The 22,568-nt window shown below is 37.4% G+C and overlaps 1 protein-coding gene across 2 annotated transcripts in view; it reads right to left on the reverse strand.

Moving 5' to 3' along the window:
- Positions 1 to 471: 471 nt before the first annotated feature.
- Positions 472 to 22,568, reverse strand: part of NET1 (neuroepithelial cell transforming 1) — a 40,659-nt gene continuing 18,562 nt past the window's right edge. The window contains exons 1-10 of one of the 2 annotated variants that reach the window (XM_081076465.1): positions 12,882 to 13,174; positions 7,806 to 7,913; positions 7,233 to 7,400; positions 6,760 to 6,822; positions 6,325 to 6,421; positions 6,111 to 6,187; positions 5,173 to 5,430; positions 4,562 to 4,732; positions 3,390 to 3,576; positions 472 to 3,045 (exon numbers count right to left, since the gene is read on the reverse strand). In XM_081076465.1, coding sequence (XP_080932591.1) covers positions 2,639 to 3,045; positions 3,390 to 3,576; positions 4,562 to 4,732; positions 5,173 to 5,430; positions 6,111 to 6,187; positions 6,325 to 6,421; positions 6,760 to 6,822; positions 7,233 to 7,400; positions 7,806 to 7,913; positions 12,882 to 12,974 — 1,629 coding nt within the window. In that variant the 5' untranslated portion in view covers positions 12,975 to 13,174 and the 3' untranslated portion in view covers positions 472 to 2,638. Of the gene's footprint in view, positions 3,046 to 3,389; positions 3,577 to 4,561; positions 4,733 to 5,172; positions 5,431 to 6,110; positions 6,188 to 6,324; positions 6,422 to 6,759; positions 6,823 to 7,232; positions 7,401 to 7,805; positions 7,914 to 12,881; positions 13,175 to 22,568 lie in introns of those variants that run through there. The other variant, XM_081076464.1, reaches the window with a different exon arrangement.

Consider the following 22,568-nt stretch of genomic DNA (forward strand, 5'->3'; position numbering starts at 1 on the left):
ACATGATCAGGTATTATAATGCTAGCTCATTTTTAAAAGGCAGGAATGTAGTAAATGAATCGGTCCTTGCTAGAAATTTTCAGGGTCGGGCTGCATGATTGCTTCACTGGAAACATACCTTTCTCATTGCCTCAGCTTATGTGGAGTGTGGTTCCATGTTTGTGTCAGAGAAGGGGTAGGCAAAGGAAACACGGAATGGGAGAGGGAGAGATACAAGGAACAGGGAAGTGGAGGAGAAAAGGGCCATGTGATTTAAACCAGAACCCAGATCCGTCTAATACTATTGCCAAACTGTAACGAAGGGAACACGTGTCGAATTTAGGCAAAAGGTTTGTTTCTGTGAGATGGTAGACAGCAAAGGCAGCTGTGTTTGATAAACATTGTCTTTACTTTGAAAGGTGCAGGCTCTGGGCGCCGAGGGGGTTAAGAGGTTGAGGAGTTGGAAACTTACTAAATACCCAGAATTCCTTTCAACTTATGTTTTAGTGAAAATTTCCAAACATATACAGAAAGATATGCAAAGAGTATGATGAATTCTGTTTCTCTCACCCAGCTTCAGCAATTCTCAGCTTATGGTCAATCTTATTTCATTTTTATCCCCAACCATTTTCCTACCCCATAATTTTGAAGGAAATCCCAGACATCATTCAGTTTTATCAACAAATAGTTCAGTACGTTGTCTCTAAAGGGACTGTAATCATAGTACTGCTGTCAAACATCCAGTGAATACCGGATATATCCGATTGTCTTATTAAAACAGATTGCTTGATTTAGGATCCAATGAAGTCCATATATAGCAACTATTTATTATACCTTAAGTCTTGGTTAGGAACCCGAGATACCTAAGTTCAAATCTGAAGTTAATCATGTGTTGCTATCATTTTACTATTATCACAAAGTAGCCAGATGTTCGGCTGTCTTCAATCCAATTGCTGTTTCTGATTACAGTGTATTCTATAGGGTTTAATAAGATGCACCAAATGACCTGAGTCGTTCTCTATTCCTCAGTGAATTTCAAAGGTTTAAGTATGTATGATTTTTTTAAGACTTTAGCTTGCCATACCTCTTTTGTCGTAGCAACATATTCTGGCAAATGTCCCCCAAACATCCACCAGCCAAGAAACCTTTAAGGGTGATGATGTGTGTGATTTTTTTTTTTAATTGTACAATTCATTTATACAGAGAAATCATTTGGATTGATCTATTTACAGTCTTTTTCAATTTTCATTTCATTGGCCAAATATAGTTCATATAATAGTCAACATTTACTTGAAGTGATTGCTATTTTAAATCCGCCATGAGAGGGCTTTTATTCCTCCCCCCTTACAGACTATAATTTCATGTGAACAGAAACACTTTTTACAGTAAAAAATTCATGTATTTTTCCCTATTATGAATAAATCCACCAAAACTGATATAATATTGTCAAATTTTCAACATACCTCATTGTTTCTTATCAAACCCATTATTTGCAGGTATTATAAACCAAGACAAATAAAGTTCACTTCCCCCAAACCTTCTACAACTTACTACACACTCTCAAGTTTAGCTTCTACTATCTCCTTCCATGTTCTGGCACAACCAGACTTTTTTACTTTAAGACAAAACTACTCTCCTTTTCCCTCTATTTTTTTTTTCTTACTTATTACCAGTCAACTGCCTTCCCTCTGCCCTCTTGCTTTTCAGACAACACTAAAACTTTCAACAAAATCTTTAAGGTGGTTTTCTTTCAGTAGTCCAGAGTATATTGAGTCATTTCATGTGTGTTTAACCATCCTGAAATACGACACTTTAAAAATGGCAATTTTCTTAATTGGCTCAAAAACAGTATGGCTTGGTTTCACTTGGTAAAGTTAATATGATTTAAAATATATATATATGTTTATATATACACACACACACACAAACACATACCCATTTTTACTCAAGGGAAAAAAATACTTTAAAGACATGCCAATTTGAAAAGGCATCAAAGTAAAAAAATAAAAGCAAATACTAAAAACTATAATAAAAAAATTAAATAATTGGCAGGTTAAATGAATGAAAAATGAGGAATGTGCAGTGAAAAACAAACTGACAGAAAACATTCCAGTTGATAAAATGGGAAACATAGCAAGTTTTATGCTTTGTTTTCCGAGGAAGTTATGTTCCAACATAAATTCTGAAATAGTCCATGTATTCCATGAAGATTTTAGGTGCCAATGTCAAAAATTGCAAATTTTGCACACAACACTTATCAAAGTAACACTGGAAAACCCCATTTTTTTTTAAGTTTTAGCAAATATTGTAAATATCACAATTGGTTGGTATTGAAAAGTCACGAATGCAGAATGAAAAGAAAACCCATTTCATTGTATTAAAAATACCAGGCGTGACTGTTCTAAATAATATGAGAAAACATCTAAAAAAAAAGATTGCAATTTAACAGTAATCTGTGTATGTATATATACATATATATGTTTAGCTGCCATTAAAAAAAAAAAAATAGGAACAACCACCAAAACCAACCAAAACAGAAAATGTTAAGACTGGTATTAAGTAACCCTGCAATGCTCCCATGCTCACATTACAAGAAAAAACAAACTGTACACATTTATAAATAAACAATCTCTCCACCAGTCAACACACAGAGCTTCCTTTATACCAAAGTCTCTTTCCTTTTGCCACTGAACTTGGCTTTGTCCCTTGCTTTTCGGAAGCCAGACTGTGTTCGGTGCGCTTTGACACTCTTGATGCTATCTGCTGTGTGCACCGGGGAGCCACACTCTGAAGCGTCTCCATCCACTTCAACCTGAGTCACACTCGACAGTGTGGACGCCCTTCTCTGGGCCCTGACATTCCCGGCAGAGGGGTTGTTCTCTGCACACTCCTCATGCAGCTCTAGCAGACCCTGCAGCTCGGCCGGACCAGTGGCCTGCTGGAAGGGGGCGATGGCTGTTCGAATACAATTGAACCACTGCTGCTTGTGGAAGACATCATTGGCTTGTAGAGTGTGAGACTGGCCTGGAGAGGGATCTCGGAAGCGAACTCTAAAAATATTCTTAGCTGGAGAAATAAAAGTGGGGAAAAAAAGGGAAAGCAGACTTAGAAAAAAGTTTATTCTGGATGAAGTGGCCATACCATCTTAATACGGTTGCCAGTATTTATAGAGCATGTACATTTATTAGGTAGATACAGGAAATATACACCACACGTTACGTATCAGACACATCCGATGGTGTTAGAGCCGTGAAGCACCTGACAACTCAATGAGTGTAGCGGACACTGGACAATCAACGCATTTCATTTTCAATTTTGTGTGTAGGGACAGAATTCTTAAAGATTACAATAAAGTCACTTCGGTTCTGGGTTTACGTTTATTTAAACCATTTTAGAGCTAGCAGTTTTACCTTTATCTGAGTTGCTGAAAGCCCCTCGAAAGGACCCTCCCATTCTCACATCTCCATCCTGCAGGTCTTCCAAGACCAGTTCTTGGACGGGAATTGGTTGCCGGTAAACCTGGTAAGAGTGGCGCTCATTTCGTGTCACAGGCCGGGTCAAAACCAAGATGTCTTGAAACAGGAAAACGTAAAGTTTCTGGAGAAATGGGGAACAGTGCTTCCTAAGTATGGAACTTTGTGACTTTAGGTGACTGAAATCCATTATTCCAATAATTTGATTTGATATTATTAACTTCATCACATTTATTTACTAAGACCCCCTTCCAAGTGACCCCATGAAGATGGTGATTTTGAAAGCTGTGCATATCCCACTTGGCCCGTTTTTCTAATCGCAGACTCCATAAAACTGCTTTCACTGGTGCGTAACCTTAGATTCGGCAACAGCTGAGTAAACACTGCTCCCCACAAAGACCTGGCTACCAGCAGTTACGTGACTGGAAACACCAGGACTGCACAGCAGTTTTCTAACAAAGTGAGGATTAAAAAACGGAAACTGGTAAAAATATTAATGGTTGTTTTGTCCCACACAAATTTAAGACTTTTAAGAAAATTAGGCCTCGTGATAGAAACCAGAGATATCAGATACAACTTCTTCCAAAAATGAACTTCAACTTATAAATTTGGCTCCTGAAAAGCACATAGTGAAACAAAAATACCATCCATGCTTATGTTTAGTTCTAGCAAGTACTTTTGTAATTAAGATTTTAAATAAGTGTGCTTTCATTCAATTTGCTGCAGGAATTTGCTTAGTAGTGCTAAAAATGACTTCTGTCACTATAAAGTCAACTCTACAAAAATCTTTTTGAATACGCTTTTTTATTAAACACGAAACTACTAATTTATTTAGGAAGGAACCCTTAGCCAAACAAGTTGATTTATGCTTCAAAACTAAAAAATAAAGTATTACTGATTCTCCACTGAGACATTTCAATCATTCTGTAAAAACAGAATCCAAATGTTTGCTTATTAAAGCTGGTAACATAAAATAAAACCCAGTAACCTTCTTTCATTATGTGATGAATTTATTTAACAAAGCTGCCTCATAATTTATGTGAAAAATTTAAACAGGGTGTGAAAAGGGAATAAAATCTCACTTCAAATTAGCATTCAAACACACTTACATGTCCGTTTTTGTTCTTCAGTTCCCCATGACAAAGCAGCACTTTGCTTGCTTCAATTCTAGGGTCCTTCTGCTTTTCATCCAAATATTCTAGTTTGTCAATATAATATTGGCATTCGGATTCACCTTTCTTCAAGTTGATATCAGAGAGAACTCCTTGTATTATCAATATCTAAAAATGATTAAAAAAAACTGATAGAGTATTTTCTGCATATCAACTTATCTTGCTTCCATACAGGGTTAAACATCTCATTAAAATGATGCAAGTTTGAAGCTTGAAGGGACTCTAGAAATCAGCTAATTCAGTCAATCCCTTCATTTTACAGATGAAGAAACAGCCTCAGCCAAACTGGGTCATTTGTCCAAAGTCACACAGCTAACTAGTGAAAGAGATCAGAGTAGAATCCAGTTTTTTGATTAAAGTACTATAAATATGTGCTACATGTTTACTGCTTAGTACACAGGGCACTGTTATTGGGCACTTAAAACAACAGAACACTTCACTGTGCTGATTTAATATGCATAAAATTTGACAGTATCATTGTATACCTTTCCAAGGCAAGTTAACACGTAAATCTACAAAACATATGAATCACTTGTTGGACTACTTACAGCTTCCTCGAGAAGCTGAACATCAGGATGGTCTTTTGGAGTGTGCCTAAGAATTTCTTTTAACAGTAAAGGATACTTGACTAAGCGACTTCGAGGAATATCTAGGAAGCTCCAAAGATCTAGTTTGCGACTGAAGGGAGACTCAAGACATCGCTGAAGGAAGTCTTGGACTCTTGGATCCTGTTTCTTTTGATCAAGAAGAGCTTTGGCTGCCAGCTGGTTACTACAGTAGCCTTTGTAGGCATTCAGGCCTGGCAACTGCAGAGCAATATGAGAAAACAATGTATGATAAGTTCTCGTTACGATTTAGTCCATTAGTAAGCTGCGAAGACGAAACACAAAACTTACAGCTATTCTTGAAAGTTTTAACAAGCTGTGAAGATTTTCCTACAGGTGATAGTGGGCGTAGGATAGTATTCTGGGTTGACATCAGAACAGCCTCTTCCAAGTGTCCTAACTTGGCTAAATCCAACCAAAGACTCATGACTTCCACCTCTCCCACCCTTGGTTAGACACTCATCTTCTGGATTCCCAGGACACCTGATGCTCCTCTGTCACAGTCATCACTGATCTTGACTATTCCTATACTCGCTACATGCTAAGGGCAGAGATTGAATCTCCAGTGATCCCTCCCAGAACAGTGCTAAGCACCCGGAAGGCACACAAATGTCACCAGAAAGAATGAAACATAATTAACGGCACAGACTGTGGAATTCTGTCCAAGGAGGAACACGTTTTTAAAACAAATAAAACTGTATCATTCATGAAGTATTTTTCTAAACAGAGAGTGTAATTTTTTATAGCTACATAAATTTGTTCAGTTTTAATGCCCTGTTTATCTGTTTTTAGAATCCAGTTACTAGATCAAATCAATTCATCAAAAATGACAAGTATGGCACATCCGTAAAAAACAGTTGAGTAAAGAAGTCGCTACACACCCAGTTCACAAGAATGTGACCAATCTGCTCTACTGTCCCATCAGGCTTGGTTGCTTCTCCTATTCTTGCCAACAAAGCTGAAGTATAAAAAAGCAGAAATGCCAATAATAGGTTTATTTTTTGAATAATTCAGCACTAAATTAGTAGTTTAGATTTAAAATGACTTGTGTTACTGCTGTTCAGATACTAATGAAAATTAAGAAGCATATCTTACCTTCATGCAGAGGTATGTAAGCGTCCAAATCACCGAATATTTGTGTTAGTTCCTCTTCTGACATAATAGACAACTTTAACATGGGGTCATGGTAGGCCTATCAGAGGGGGAGCAATGCGTCACACACAAAGATCAAGCAAATAAAACATGATGAGATATCTGTACTTGAATGCAAGCATGACTAACTATATAAAAGCTAGTGTGGATTCTATTTGTTACACATAAAAGAAATTAAAGTATATGTTTATCCCCAAATAGACTCTCTTACTGGTATTCATATCTGAAAAGATGTGTCTAACACCTCATCTAAAAAAAGTATTCAACAGTAGCTATTTTCTACTTTCCTCCTTCTAAAGGTAAGAGAATTATCTGTTAGATTTTGTGAAATATAGTGTTTAAAAAACTAAGGTATATGACAAAAAGTTATTTACTGACCTTTCTTGCAAGCTTGAGATCCTCAATTAAATCCTGTTCGCCACGAGACATTTCATATATTGCCTAAAAAAAATCCAGCAAACATCATAGGTCATTCCTTCCTTCGAGAAAAGAAAATTATATACAAATGCCATTTACCATTATTTAACTGATGTTTTGAACAGCACTTTTAAAGTGACTCAGTCTAAAATCTGTAATTCAGAATGGAATTTCAAATAAGAGGCTGCCTATGTTTTATAATCCTACCCTTTCATTAGACTTATTAAATTTGCTACTGCCACCCATCAAAGTGCTGCTCAGCATGCGTCGCGAACCGCCGCCACTCAAATACAAAAACACAAAAATGCAGTTGATTTTGCCACAGGCATTAATACGCTATTATTCTGGCAACACATATGTTTAAAAGGGGGGGGGTTGTTTTTTTCTTAGTGTTAAGTCAATAAACGCAGTCTTGCTATTGAATGTCAGCATACCTCCTGCCGTTTGATTTCTTTGGTAGTTAAAGATTCCTTCATGTTGACATCTAACATCTCTGACCACAGTACACTGCTTCTCCGTTTGGCAGGTGTTGACACTGATGATCTGCTCGATGACTTCTGGGCAGAAGCTGGGGATCTGTTGTCACCACGAAGGGTAAAGGACTTTAAAAAAAAAAACACAGAGGAAAGATTTGGAAGATATAGTAATTATGCCTTTTTATTAAAATATTAAAGACAAATTAAAAAACAAAGTTCTGAGAATTTCTCACGTAGAACAATCACTTATCCAAGCTTCAAGCTATCATTCTAAAATATTTATCAGCCAAAATTACTTTGGGAATAAAAACTATGCAAGACTATGTTTTGATATAAGATGCAAACTAATATAATGAGGTTATATAAATATGTTCTGGTAACAATATTTACCAGCATACTCCAAAAAGAATATTTATGTTTAAGTATATTAATGCAAACCTGTTTGTACCCGTCCCCCCAAAATGTAAATCTAAGGCTTCTATAAAATGTCCCCTCACTACATTACTCGCTCCCATCCCTTCCCCCACTTACCTGTATTGTTTGACCAAAACGTCTGACTGCTCCATTTCTTACAGGAGAGATTAAATTTGCCAAGGATGTGACCCGAGCTAGAGGTCGAACTCTTTTATTGCTTGGCTCCTGTAAAAACAAAAACAGATTATGTTAAAATACTTAGAACACTAATGAGTAGCAGTAATTTATTTTTAAAAAAGTGGTATAAGAAAGGCCAGTCAAATATCTGAATACCACTGAGAATATATCATCAAACATTAGAAAAATTAAAATTAACACAAGGAAATTAAATTCTAAAATTCTATAGAACTTTTCAGTTTAATATAGAGATGAACTTTTTAAAAAACCACATTATTATGAAAAATTTCGAACACACACAAAAATGGAGATTAGAATAATGGACCCCAAATACTTATCACTCAGCTTCATCAGTTTTGGTCGTTACCAGTTTGTTCACGTCTGCCCCTACTGGAATATTTTACAGCAAATCCCAGGCTTTATATCATTTCATTCTTAAATAGAGAATTGCTTTTAAATGAACATGTCTGGCATTGGAATGGTCAGCTCTGCAGGTAGTGAGGCCCTGTCTTGGGAAGTGTTGAGACAGAGGCAGGACAGTGGTTAAGGGAGCGCTGCGGCTCTGGACTCAGGCTAGGCCCAAATCCTGGCTCTGGTCCTTGCGAGGGACCATCCTGGGCCTGTTTGCTCATCTATAAAATGACGCTGGCATTAGAATTTCTCTTTTAAAGTAGTTATGAAGATTAAATATGATGTTTAAAGGGCTCAGAACAGTGCTTAGAATACCTAAGTTTTAGCTATTACTAATATTTTTTCTTAGGAATATTTCTACTTACTATGTAAATGTTGGGATTTATAAATAATTAATCTCTCATGCATTTAATTTATTAACTTAAAGGAAAACATATACAAATTCAGAAGTAATTGTCATTCTACATGTATTGTTTTAAAAATAATTATAGCAAATTCATCACATCATTCAAGGATCTCAAAACTTTACAAACTGCATTATTCTAATTTTACTGCTAAAAAAGTGGAGGCATACCATTAGGTGACTCATACAGCTATTGAAATAAAGGCCCAATCATAAATCAGGCCTATCTTTTGCGTCTACGGAGTATAATTATTTGTTTGTATTTGATGCTTTTGACAATTGTGGCATACTTGACAAAACTATGTTGATGAAAATTCAGAAGAATATATAATTTAAAATGTATATTAAAATTCCCACTTGAAAACAAAAATTATCACTTAAAAAATGACAGATGAAACATTTTTTCTAAAAATTCTTTGATCTGACTAAAGTCATATAAAAAAGTAAGGGGGTGGAAATTGAGTCAAAATAATCCCCTTAATTTAATAATAAAGTGGCAGAAAGAGTTAAAATTCTCTGGAAAGAAACTTAAATAATTTGAATAGTCAAAGAAGCAATTAGACTTACTAAAAGTATACACATCCATACCAGAAAGGAGTGAGACCCACTGAAGTAAGGAGACTGCAGATAATCAATGCAGGCCTTTGAAAGCCTGAAAGGTGGAGTTGTAGACCAACCTTCCCACGCCAAAAATAATTAACTCCAAAGTAAAACTTATATAAAGCCACTAATGTACAAATGTTAAATGAACTGTAAAAGAAACCTTCAAGATATGTAGTAAAATGACACGCTGTGTGACCAAGGACATGTGTGAATGCCTTTACAATATCCATCTGTGAGACTGAAGTGACACATGCATGGGCAGAAGGGCCACATGAGGCATTCCTTTCTATTTAGTAAAGATAGTACAAAGAGTCTCCTGTTTGAATGCAGATATAATTACCTCACAAAGTAAGATATGCCACCGTTAACCAGAAACAAGCAGTTGTCAGAAAGTTCTGCTCCACTTTTTGGAAACAGAGGTTAATTTCTCTTCCTTTTCAAAGCATAACAAATTTGACTTCCTAGTAAATCACAAAATATTTCATTTCAATTTAGAAGTCTATGAAAAGGTACTCTTCCCAATGAATTTAAAAGGAAAAGTTTGTTTAGCTGGGAGGAAAGGAATTTTTGATATGTTTTATTACATAAGATAAAATTAATGATAAAAAGTTCTTCATAGGATGAGTTACTGTACAACTATTTTCCTGGTAACTCAAAATTATGTGATATTTAAAGTAAAAACTACAGAATTTAGTGTTAGATAATTAAACATAAAGATATCTAAAGCATTTTTGTGCAACTACTGTGGATTTTGTCTCTACAGTCTCTTTAAGGCGGCAGGGTATCATAAGTAGCATTTGGTGGTTAAATATGCTCCATAGTCCTCTAGAAACCCATCTATAATCTCACTTGTTCACAAAGGACGTGTTAGTTTTAAGAGTCTATCTAATCTAAAATGTCTTTGGTTAAAGCGCCTGGCTAGCTCAGTCAGTACAGAAGGAGGCTCTTAAAATGGCTTGGAAGAAAAGCATGGTACTAAATCAGGAAACAGGGGTGGTAGGAGGACATCTTTGTACTTTTCACACATACTTCTGGGGATCCAACAGTAACTTTCCTGCTTTACTAAAAGGACGTATGTGAAGAATGTATGGCAGACACAACACAAACTTTTAGCATATATATTTCAAAAGTATGAAAAGTTTCGATGAAAGTTAACAAGTGTGATTGAAATGTGAAGGCATAATGCTGACTATGGTTCACTACTAATTTCAGTATACATTATTTGAAAAAAATATCACACAGAAAACTTTTGCGGAAAAGCAATATGGATTGATCAGCCATTCATGGGTCACCTACAAGGTTGAGACAAAAATCTGTTCTTTAAAATGTAGGTTAGAATTTGGCTCATGTGAGCTTCTTTAGGGGTCCACATGAACCATTTTAATTATCTTGGTTTGGTTATTAAGAACCTTAAAAAAAAAAAGAACCTAAACATTAGCACTGCCACAAAACATACCGCAAAGACAAAGTCTTTCGAGAACTGGTATCACACCTACATCTGCCCCTCCACATATACAGGACGCAGGTTCTCTGTTTGGAGGTGATGAAAGAAGAGGTGGGCAGGAGCCCTCCTAGCTTACCACCACCCAAAATAAGGCTTACATAATGGTTTTGCTGTTGTTTATTTTTGTTTTGGAGCACTGTTAATAGCGTTATGGCGAATACAAGAAGCTTAGAGAACCAGTTTAGATACTGAAACTACACAGTCTCAAAAGACAATCTGAAAATCTTCGGGAATAAATAAAGACTACCAACAAGTTTTACAACAAGTTAGCTCAAGGAACTTCCTACTACAGGCAACCTTTCACCAGGGCTAAAGTTCACTTGTATGGGGAATAAACAGCTAACGCCCTCAAACATAAATGTATGTTGTTTACATAGGTTAGCTTTTAACCAGACTAGTTTAGCTAGGCAATCACATGCATTTCTGTGGGGAATCTGCCCTGAGAGCGAGTTTTTAATCAATCTATTTTACTAATCCACTTGTAGTCAGATGTACGCCTTAAAGCATTTTCTGGGTATTTATAAAGAGAAAATTATTAATATCAATTCAAAGTTTTTTACTTGGGATATACCTTGCATATAAAAGCAACGACATGGAAAAATTCTCTTGTGAACTTAGTTTTTCTTGTGAAAAGGTTTTTTCTACTTACGGTATAATGTAAGAGTATGTATTTCAGGAGGGTCTCTTCTATAGTCAACCAAACCAAGACACCTAAATAAAAACTGTATGTGTCTGGGTTTATTCATTTGGGTTACTGGATAAATAATCTCCTCTATCTGGCAAGAATTTTAAAATAAGAATGAAAAAAAGTTATTTATAAGAAGATAAAAATGAGTTATGATCACATAGGATTTCTTCCCTTTCTACTTAGTAATAGAAATAGTCAAATTTAGTTATTTATTTAAGGCTGTGTTGCTAGTACTAAAAACCTGATAACATTCCTGGTGCTTTTAATCTTTGGAATAAAGGTATGTCAGAAACATGGCTAGTGTCTGATACCAAACAAAAAAAGACTAGTTCTTCCTGATGGTCCAAAAGATGATGAGTTTCAGTATTTACACTGATGACCACTACAACTTGCCCTCATCAATGGAAATGCTTAGACATTTCGAGAAAACTGAAACATAGACACAAACACCGAAATCAAACAAACAGAAAAACAAAAACCATAGCTAAACCGCACCAAATGAAAGCATACCTCCTAAAGATGGCAGCTGTTTGAACTACCAAAAGGTATATGTATGATACACAGCTTTACTGAGGTGCGCAACAAACTGCACATATTTAAAATATATAATTAGATAAGTTTCGATATATGTATATAGCCACAAAACCATCACCACAATCAATATAAATAGCATAGTTAATTGAACAGAGGAACACTATAGTATATATTCTATAGTATACAGTATAAATGGAATACCTATATAGTAGTAAAACTGTCAAAATTAAATAAAGTGGCATTTAAAAAATCACTTATTTTGATAAATGTTCATAAAGACTCTTAAAAAACACAATGACTTCAGAAAATTAAAGCAAGGAGGGTAGCAGTACCTAAATAATGATTCACTGGTTTAAATACTTTAACACTTTTCTTTCTGAAGAAAAAAAGTCACACAGACTGAACTTATTAGGGAAAGAAAAACAAAAATGAGCACTGGATCAGACACGTTTTAGTTACTATGTGTTCACTAGCATTATTAACCTGCAAGGAAGGAAAAGTCTTCCTTACTCCATAATGTAATTCCTAAGACTAGGTAACATAAATGCAAGTTAAAAAAAAAAAAGCAACTGTATTAAGCATCAGAAATGTGACCAATTTAACCAAATTGAGCAGCATATACATTTAAAATCTTTTTTTAAATAAAAGTTTGTGTACACTCACGCCATGCTATGTATAAACCTAAATATACCAGTTCCAAAACTTACACCTTAGTTCCTAAACACATTTCAAACGTGCCTTTAGTCACACATTTTAACACTCAGCAAGATCAAAAGTTTAAAACTATACCGTGAAGAAACTTAAAAAAAATCTTAAAAGTTCCGTGGAGTTAGAAAACATTCCTTAGGCTTCATTTTTCTCTGAAAGTCTTACCTCTTGTTCTCTGAAGGACTGATTATTCACATCTAGGACTCGTATAGTCCTTTTAATAGGTAGGAGACCTCCAATCTCATCATGTGCCACCATGCTTTACCGAGTATCCCTCCAAATCTCTAGAATTAATCCACATCCAAGTCAGCCCTACAGCCCAGCACTGCACAGAAACACAGGCTTTTCGTCTGAGTGCTCAGCCACCCTTGGCAGCCATTTGCCCATGCCTCCTCCTCGTGGTGGAGCTAACTGCCTCTGGGAGAGGCAGGAAACAGGCACACAGACCTCAAGGCTCTGCGGGCGGGGCCAACTGCGGGCCAGGCTCCAGTGGGCGGGCACCTAAGGGACACGTGACTCCAGCTAACTGTCAACAGGGCACACCTAGGCTTCTCAGTTTTCGCTGGGCAAGAGAAAGCTCTTTATCAAGAGGTTTGGAATTTCTATAGTAAGATGAGAAGGGAAAAGAAAACTGAGTTAATGTAAGGCTTTTCCTGATTTAAAAGCATTCCCAAAGGGAACTAATTGCTCATCTAAGTTACCTACTCTTCAGTACTTAATCACAGACAAAACCCTATTACCTAGAAAGGAATTTAGTTCAGACAACTTGACAACTATAAATAAGAAAATTGTAATTTGGAGTAAGTAAGTGTACATACTAAAGAAAAGCCTAATTACCCAGGAACCCTGCCTTTGTTTTGCATGAGTACAAGTATACTCACAACTGGAAAATTATCTGAGTCTTCAGAAACTGGTTCGTACCATTTTTCTTAAGGCCACAGAATAAGTGCAGTACGCACACTTCAGTTCATTCTGCTCCTGAAGTAAATCTCCCAAGGGCTATGGGTAAGGTATAATTGGGCTACAGATTTTAAAGTTCAGTACGTCCTAGACTTAATGGTGAATATTTTATTTTCTAAGTTTTAAAAATTTGGTATCTGTGTAATAGATGTTTTATAGCAAATACATAAAAGGTGATTTTTTTTTTCTAAGTCAAGTTGTCCCTTCAATCTTAGCTGTGGAGGGTGCCGTTCAGCTTCAAGTTGTTGTCCTTTCAGTCTTAGTTGTGGGGGGCGCAGCTCAGCTCCAGGTCCAGATGCCATTGCTTGTTGCAGGGGGCGCTGCCCACCATCCCTTGCGGGACTCGAGGAGTTGAACCAGCAACCCTATGGTTGAGAGCCCACTGGCCCATGTGGGAATCGAAAGGGCAGCCTTTGGCGTTAGGAGCTCGGAGCTCCAACCACCTGAGCCACCGGGCCGGCCCTAAAAGGTGATGTCTGCTCTAAAAATGTATCACAGGGTCCTCCTCCACTGCAAATTAACCAATCCTGATATAGTCCTAATAGGGTCAAAAGACCTATAGGTGAAGAAATGAGGTTCACATAGGTGAAGTGATCTGCCAGAAGCCACATACTCGTGACAGTCTCTAACTTTCTAGTCTAAATCCTTTCCTCTCTGGTAAACACACTTCTTCTGTTGGTTTGGTAGGCTTGCTACAAAGCACACTTTCTTCTTTAACAGAAAGTACCGTATTCTGTTTTAAAAGGTAGGATTTTTATCCCAACTGTATATATTACTATGAATGATATAATGCTGGTAATCTGCAAAAACATTTCTATTCTTAGGATTTGTTAGGAGCAGAGAAACCTGAAAAATCTACTATGTAGAAGGCACCGTTCTAAATACCGAGGGTGTTACAAGAACAGGTTTTGTATCTGTCCCTAAAGTGCTAATGGACCATTGTGTAAAGTTAGGCCACACGAAGAGATAACAATACAAGACAGCTTTAGAAAATTCCAAAATAAGCTGTACAGCTAGCAAGTGCTATGGGAGTTCAGAAAGAGGAGCCAGTTCTGGTAGTCTTCCAAACTGAGATGAGCAAGGCTTTACGATGTTATTTTAGTGGTGCCTTGAAGGCCATGTTATGTTTTTCATAGGTCTAAGCAAGGGAAAAGCGCAAGATTTTCTCAAAGGAACATGAGGGAGTGAGGTCACGAGCTATGGGTAAAGACAGGGTTGCAGAGGGTTTTATCTGAACAGATGCAAGAGATAGATAATGCTGGTCATCTGCAAAGTTATATTGTAAGATGGTGTTTAAGATGGTTTGAAAGAGGACTGGAAACAATGCAAAAACCACCATCAGATATCAAGAACTCAGTGTAAGATAGGAAAAGGAAATATGCAAGAGACAACATATGCAAGAAGTCAACGATGCCTATGATTTTAAAGTTAGGAGGGGTAACTGTTAACGCAAATAAATAAAGAGGAATAAGCTTTGAAAGAAAATTCTGAGTTTCATTTTAGAAACACTGAGTCTGAGGTGGTGGAAAAACATGTAAATGAAAATACCGAGCTAGTACTTGGAAATGCTGGACACGGACTTGGAAGAGACCAGAGAGTACGTTGAAACTGGGGAGTCAGATAGGGAGTCGCAACTTTGGGAGTGAGATGCCTGGGGAAGAAAATCTGGACAAAAAAGAACAAGGGTCCAAAGATCTAACTTTAGGAAAATGCTAAGGGAAAAAGAACTTTGAAAAGGAACACTCAGAAGGAGACAAAATAAGATGTCAAGGGGAGAAAAGGTGTTAATTACAGCAAAGGTTAAGAAGGGTAAGAAAAGAATCTTAGTGATTACAAGTTTAATGAGGACCTATTACAGAGGTTGAAGAGTGAGAACAAATCAATAGTGGGCACTATTTATAATGACAAACCATCTATAAAAAAAATTTACTAAGGTTTGCAGGACAGTGTTACTTCTTGAGGAAGGGCCAACTGCCCTTCTGTAAATACCAATGGGTTTTGTATTCAAGATGATGTTAATTATTTGTCTTTCTGCATTGAGACCTAATGGTGATTGGTTATGTTTCATCATCCAGCCTGTACTATTATCCAATCAAACCTGGGCAGTGTGTATGTGATGCAGTTGGCCTTAAGAGTGGCTCTGTATAGCATGAATCACCTTAGCGATCATGGAACCCAGTTCCCTCATTTTATAGGTAAGAACACTGATCTGCCTAAGCTCATAAGAGATAGTAAGAGGCCAGGCTAGAACCCAGTAGTTAGTTAGAACTCAGGAGTAGTTAGAACTCAGTTTTATCAGTTAAAAATTGGTGCAAGTAAGGCCAATACTTTATGGCCACTTAGTTTCATAAAGGAATAAAGGACCTATGTACAGGGAGAGGAAAGACGCTTCTAGGGAGTTCTCATGGGTCTCTTACCTGAGGTCTTTCTCCAAACTGTGTCAGTTCTGATATAGATAAGGCCAAGATAATGTGGGGAAGGAATATCTTTCATTTCTGCCTTTAGCTGAGGACCCACAAGGTAAAGGTAGAAGTCTTTATGTATAAAAATAAAAAGCCTACAGGAGCCAAATAGGGTCCAATGGGGATAGTCACAGCACAAAAAAAAACAGCTCACCAATCCTGAAATCTTAGTTTCATTGGGAATGTTTGGGTTTGTGGCCTCCTCAGTTTTTGTTTAGGTGGAAACTGAAGGACGGCAGTGGAAAAGGAAAGGGAAATATTAGTCCTTACTCTATGCTAGGAGCTTTATGCATATTATCTTATAACCAACTTTATGAAGTATGTATTATTATCTCCATTTTACAGATGGAGGAAACTAGACTCAGAAAGTTTAAGAAACTTGTTCAAAGTTGCATGGTTAATCAATGGCACTGAGAGATTACTTGCCTTCTAGCCTTTCGATATCAAGGCAGGTACATAAAAAGATAATGAAATAGTTCCAGTTGTTTAAGTTTTAGAAGAAATCCTATTCCAATTGATGGTTTAATATTATTAATTGCAACTATTTATAGGACTTTCTATAAATGACATAATTGAAGAGTTGTTAAGTGTCTTCTCTGTGTGTAGAGAACCTAGAATTTATAAACTTAACTGAGTTATCTAAAGATAACAATGCAGCTTTGCAAAAGATATCAAGTTTTTGGTAAAATTACTGCTTCCCAAAGACCAGCTTTAGTTATAGCGCCTGTTCTTCTGCTTGTATGGGGGCTTCAATATTTTCTTTCCTAAAATATGAATAAGGCAAAGAGAAAGATAAGATTATTTCCCTTCTCTATATAAAAAGGAGTCTTAGGCTATACTTACCTTTTTTCCCTTTAATGTGAAATTAGAATTCTGGAATTTAGAAATAAATTAGAGCTGAAGAATAATCTTTACTTTTTTTTAGTCTAGATATTATTTTTTATTTACTTTTGTCTGGAACAAAAAAACCCAAGTAATTAGAAATGAGACTAGGAAAGCCATTATGGGTTGAGAGAAAACTAAATCCAAGCTCTCTGCTGCCCTCTACAGGGGATACTGTGAAATGCAACTCACAACCTGCTTTTTTCCACATGGTGTTAACGTGAGGATCTTATGCAGAGGAATACATACACAATCTTTTAATCTGTAGAGAAATATGCATGACAGTAGACTTTGTATTTTCAGCCCTCATGTAGCTCTCATGTTTTATATTACTAAGTCAAACATATAATTAAAAATCATATGATGGTATAAAAGGATTCTACAGTTCACAAGAAATATTTCAAGGGCTTTTTCTAAATATAGGAAAACTATGTTGCACTTTAAAACTCTAGAGTTCAAGATTATAAATAATGATTATGTATCTCACTAAAAATAGGTTAGTTAAAAAAAGAATTTCAAATTTTACTAAAAAAAACCCACTGAAGTATTAACAAAATAGAACTTCAGGGAAACCAGAATTCCAAACTATCTAGTAATGAGTTACAGAAACAACAAAAAAGGCAATTGCATTTGGACTAGATGAGTATGTAAGAAGCTGGTAATGAAGTTATATGTGGATCTGAATTTTTAAAATTTATTTGGATTAAAAATTTCAGTGTCTCCAAGCTTTACTAAAAATTTGGTTTGGGACAAGATCAATTTCAATCAATTAAATACTACTAGAAAGACTATAAACAGAATAGTTGATAGGCTCAGAAGTTTGGTATTATCAAAACCATGGTTCTTTTGGCAATGATGACACAACGGCATATAAAATGGGGTATTGGTGCTGTTAGGTGTGACTTAATCTCAAGTACACAGGATAACAATTTCCAGTAGAACGTAAGATCACTTATGTTCATGTAACAGGATGTTACATGAGTGGGATTTTCCCTTGAAACTCAGCTAAGGCCAAAACCTGTAGATGAACAATGCTGTGTCTTGTTCCAGCCTATTATCTCAGCCCACTTTTTGCTTCGGTCATTGCCACAGCAACCAGCTCCATGGCGCACCTTGCCTCAGCTGTACCGGGTGTCTCTTGCTTTCCACCCTGGGCTTCTCGGGGCCAGAGTGTGGCATTTACATGTGTCGCCTGGTAGTGAGAGGGATTAACACACCCCAGGGCAACTGTTAAAAATGGAGCACAGGAGCTGGTGGATAAAAGCTCCCCTTTCAGTCCCTTGAGAAGGCCATTCTGCAGTGTATTTTACATGGCCCTTTAGAAGGTCCCAGCAAGATCAAGCCTCAGTTGCCCACAGTGACCAGCTCAGTTACACTTACATAAACTCAGGCTCTGATTTCTGGAGGGAACCTTGGCTAAGACACTGACGCCGAGACTGGTCCTAGAGAATACACACACAGGATGGGATTCTGGAATGGGTCACTCACGGGTAAAATGGTGAGAAGGACTACGAATATGGATTGCATCCAGAGAGAGAGGCGAAGTCATGTAGCAGTGGTGGCAAGTGAACAGAAGGGCAATAGTAATTGTTACGGATTGTTGAGCTGGCTGGCTTTTGTTAATTGCTTTAAAAGCCTTGAAAAAGCAGCCAGTACCTTCATAATGTTCTCAGTCATTATTGCAGAGAAGGGCCAAGTGGGAGCCCCTGAAATTTCACCCGCTCCACCTGGGCCAAGATAATAAATAGAAGGAAAATTGCACACCAAGAGAAAATGCAGAAATAGCCATCAAAGTTACGACAGGCAGGAGTGGCAGTCTCCACTGTATCTGCATTCAGTTAATCTGTGTGCCTCCTACGATGAGAGAGAATGTGATGGCTAACAGTGGATTAGTGTAAACTTAATCTCAGCTACTGTGCAAGATGTAGAACCTTGACTGGAACAGATCAACACATCCTCTAGCATTTGGTATATGGCCATTGATCTGGCCCATGCGTTCTTTTCAACTCCCATTATTAGGGAGGATCAAAAGCACTGAGCTTTTACATGGGAAGGACAGCAGTCTGTATTCTATGTCCTGAGGCTGTTAACTTTTCCGTTATCACAGAGTGTCCGCTAGGACCTTTATATCCACAGAAGAACACGTTAGTCTAATACACTGATGACATCATACTAACAGGACCTGGTAAACAGGAAAGCATTGTGGACACCCTAGGAAGTCAAATGCATGCCATGAAAATTCAGGCGCTGCAACATTAAAGAAGCTTAAATAGGTCCAACGGCCTGATGTTGTACTTTGCATCCCCCAGTAAGAAGAAACAGGCATGGCACTAGGTAGGGCTCTACCTGGTGGAGGGAACGTGTACTGCATTTGGAGATTATGCTGACCCATTAATGGGGTACTCTGAAACGCTGGCAGTTCTGAGTGGGATCCAGGGGAGAAGGCTCTGTAGCAGGTCAAAGCTGTGGTGCGAGCCGCCCCAGCATTCTGATCAGGCTTGAGGCATCCATGATAGACAGGGAAGATGGGTGATGTCTCTGGCAAGGCCAGGGAAGGACTGCAACGCAGAGCTCCAGGTACTGAAGGGAGGTTCTGCTTTCCATGGCAGGAAACCACTTGCTGTGTGAACAGCAGCTCCTGGTGTGCTACCCGCCCTGGAAAGCCTGCTTCCTATAGTCCTTTGACCAGCTTTATCAGTCAGTTGGTTTACTCATTAATACGTGATTTACGCATACATCTTTGACAGGTCTTTACTCTTTAAGGGGGAAAAAAAAGCAGAGAGAGCAACTAGAATAGCGAAACAGAAAACCCAATCTACAAGAATGTGAGGAGAAATGTTCAGTGACGAACCAGACAGCTGTGAGACCCACATGGTATCAAGTCTGTGCACAAAGAAGCAACGGGAAGGCCAGTGGGCTTCTCTGATGGTCCTGAGAATAGGGGAACCCCCACAATGGCATGCTAGTCTGAGAACAGTAGTCTAACCTGGGAAAGACTCTAAGGATCAAATTCTTAGGCTGCGGGCAAGAACACTGACATGCAAGGGGTTTATAGGTGCTAAAGCAATCTGGGCCATAGCAGTGAGATTAACACTGCTCTGCGAAAAACTGCTGGGAGTAGGATCCAAATTGAGCTTAACAGGACAATAGCAGCAAAGATAAGAAAAAGTCCAGATAAAAGAGAGGGAGCAGAAAAGAAAGAGCTCAGAAAGCATGAGCCTGTATTTTTTAAAATCACTTTGTGAAAACAACAGAAGAGGGAACTGATGAAGCTGAAAACAGACTCTCTTGGCCCACTTCTCTCACCTAAAAATACAAGAAAACTTACTGCACTTAAAAAATGAGCAACACCATAGAGGTGGCTTGAGAAGATGTCCTTTGAAGAGCCAATATAGTTTCTGTGCCCTACAGCAGCCCAAGTGCTTTAAAGCCTCTCCATGCTGTATAGTTTGCACACTCATGCCAGTGGAGGGGAAGGAGGATAAGTGTTTCAAGGCAGCCCGTTCTGCACTTCGCTGAGAAAAGCAAAGGGCCTTCTATGAAGGACAAAACTTGCAGAATGGGTGTATGGGAGAGCAAAAAGGCACTGCAGATCTTCAAAGAGCATCTCCACAATCCACAGCCTTCTTCCCAATAGTGTTAACTCTGCATTTTTACAGCGTAGCATGTGTGTAGTTTTTGGCTATTACTGGTGTATTATTTGGGTGTGGGAGGGATGGGGTGGGAAGGAAGGGAGATGGGTAGGATCGTTTTTTGTTAAAATTGGGCCTGATGGGGAAATGAAACAATGGAAAGAACAAACAACTAATGATTTGGTTCTGTGTCCAAAATATTTTATCTTTTCACAAAATGTCATTGGCAGTATAAATGAGGACTGTGAGAGACTGTTTAGAAGCTGTGAACGCCTGAAACTTATAAGCCACGGTGTTCCCTGCCTGAGCTTAATGCTGTTCCTAACAAAAGACTAATAAAACTGCCATTTTGGGGATGGAAACTGCTTAAGGAGGGAAAGTCTTTTATTGGAGCGTATACAAAGGCAGATCATTCTGTCTTAGAGGTGCTAATTATTAAAATTGACAAGAAGTCCCTTTTCCAATTGTTAAGTTATAAACATTAGCTTGTCCATCCAAGCCACTGGCTAAAATATTTAGGGAGGGGAAGAGGAGAGGGCATGGGAGGTGTGAGAGTAAAGGGCCCATGCTCTTGGAACTTCTGTTTTTTGAACCCTGAACTCTGAAACCATTAGGGGCAGGGTTCAGTCATTGACAGCACAAATTTATCGAATCACTTCAAGAGTTGGATTATTTCAAAAGACCTGGTCTCAGGAGAAGACTAAACTTTCATACTGGGGCAGTGGCTCTCTTTAAAACACAAAACTTTTTTAATCCTAAGAATTAATATCCAAAATACTGTCTTGAATTATGAAATCCATCAGTTCTTGACATCATCTAGACCTGTATCTAGAATTCCATTGTAAAATCTTTTTAGGCATGTGCTAGGCTTCTGTGAAAACTTTGTTTAAGTGTAAACTTCATACCACAGTCAGTTTTTGTTTTAATAAAACTATATAGATTTGTAAAAAAAAAAAAGGGCAACAGAAAAGAATCATGAGTCCCATTTAAAACTATTATAAAGAAAACAGAAAATGTGGAGTAGAATATCTCTATAGCATAAAATTAATTATGAAAATTATAGAAGCTATGAAAGAACATAAAAACTCTGAAATTAGTAGAGTGGAGAAAAGAAAATGTGAAATAAAGTTATAGAACTAAGGAAAAAATTAAAAATCAAAGAAAAATTATTTCAGAATGAAACAAATGACTAATGCATTAAGAGAAAAAAAAGAGACAAAAAGGAAGATAAGTAAAAAGGTATAAAGAGATTTAAAAAAATGTTTTGAGAGAAAGTGATAAATATAAAAGATTTTTTAAAAATCCAAGCTAAGTATAAAGGAGAGGGAAGACAAAAACGATAGAATAGAAAAAAAATACCAAAAACTATAATTCAAGAAGAAAATGTTCCTAAAAGATGACTCGAAACTACCCACTTACTATAACTTTTTAAGAGTGGACTTGATGGCAGAAAAATGGAGTAAAACACGTAATATATTCACGGCAAGAAAACGTGAGCCATGGATCTCACATCCATCCAAACTAACTTTCAAGTAGAAAGACTGCAAACAAACTGATAAGAACCTTCACTAACTCAGGGAATATGGTTCCCATGAACATTTCCTCTGAATTCACTCAACTCTAGAACAGGTCAACAAACACTTTCTGTAAAAGGTCAAACAGTAAATATTTTAGTCTTTGCAGGTCATGTGGTCTTTGTCACAACTACTCAACTTCTGCCATTGTAGGGTTTATAAAAGCAGCCAAGGCTCATGGGCCACAGTTTGCTGACCCCTGTACTAGTGAATGAACCTCAGTAAAGCAAAAACCTAGGAAGGTAGTGAGATAAAGACTGGTGCTGAGCATGAAATATATATTTACTTGTAGAACGAAGACTAAGTGATGGTTATCAGAGGACACCGCATGTAATGGCTAAA

This window comes from Rhinolophus hipposideros, assembly GCF_964194185.1.
Source record: "Rhinolophus hipposideros genome assembly, chromosome: 1".
Classification (NCBI taxonomy): Eukaryota; Metazoa; Chordata; class Mammalia; order Chiroptera; family Rhinolophidae; genus Rhinolophus; species Rhinolophus hipposideros.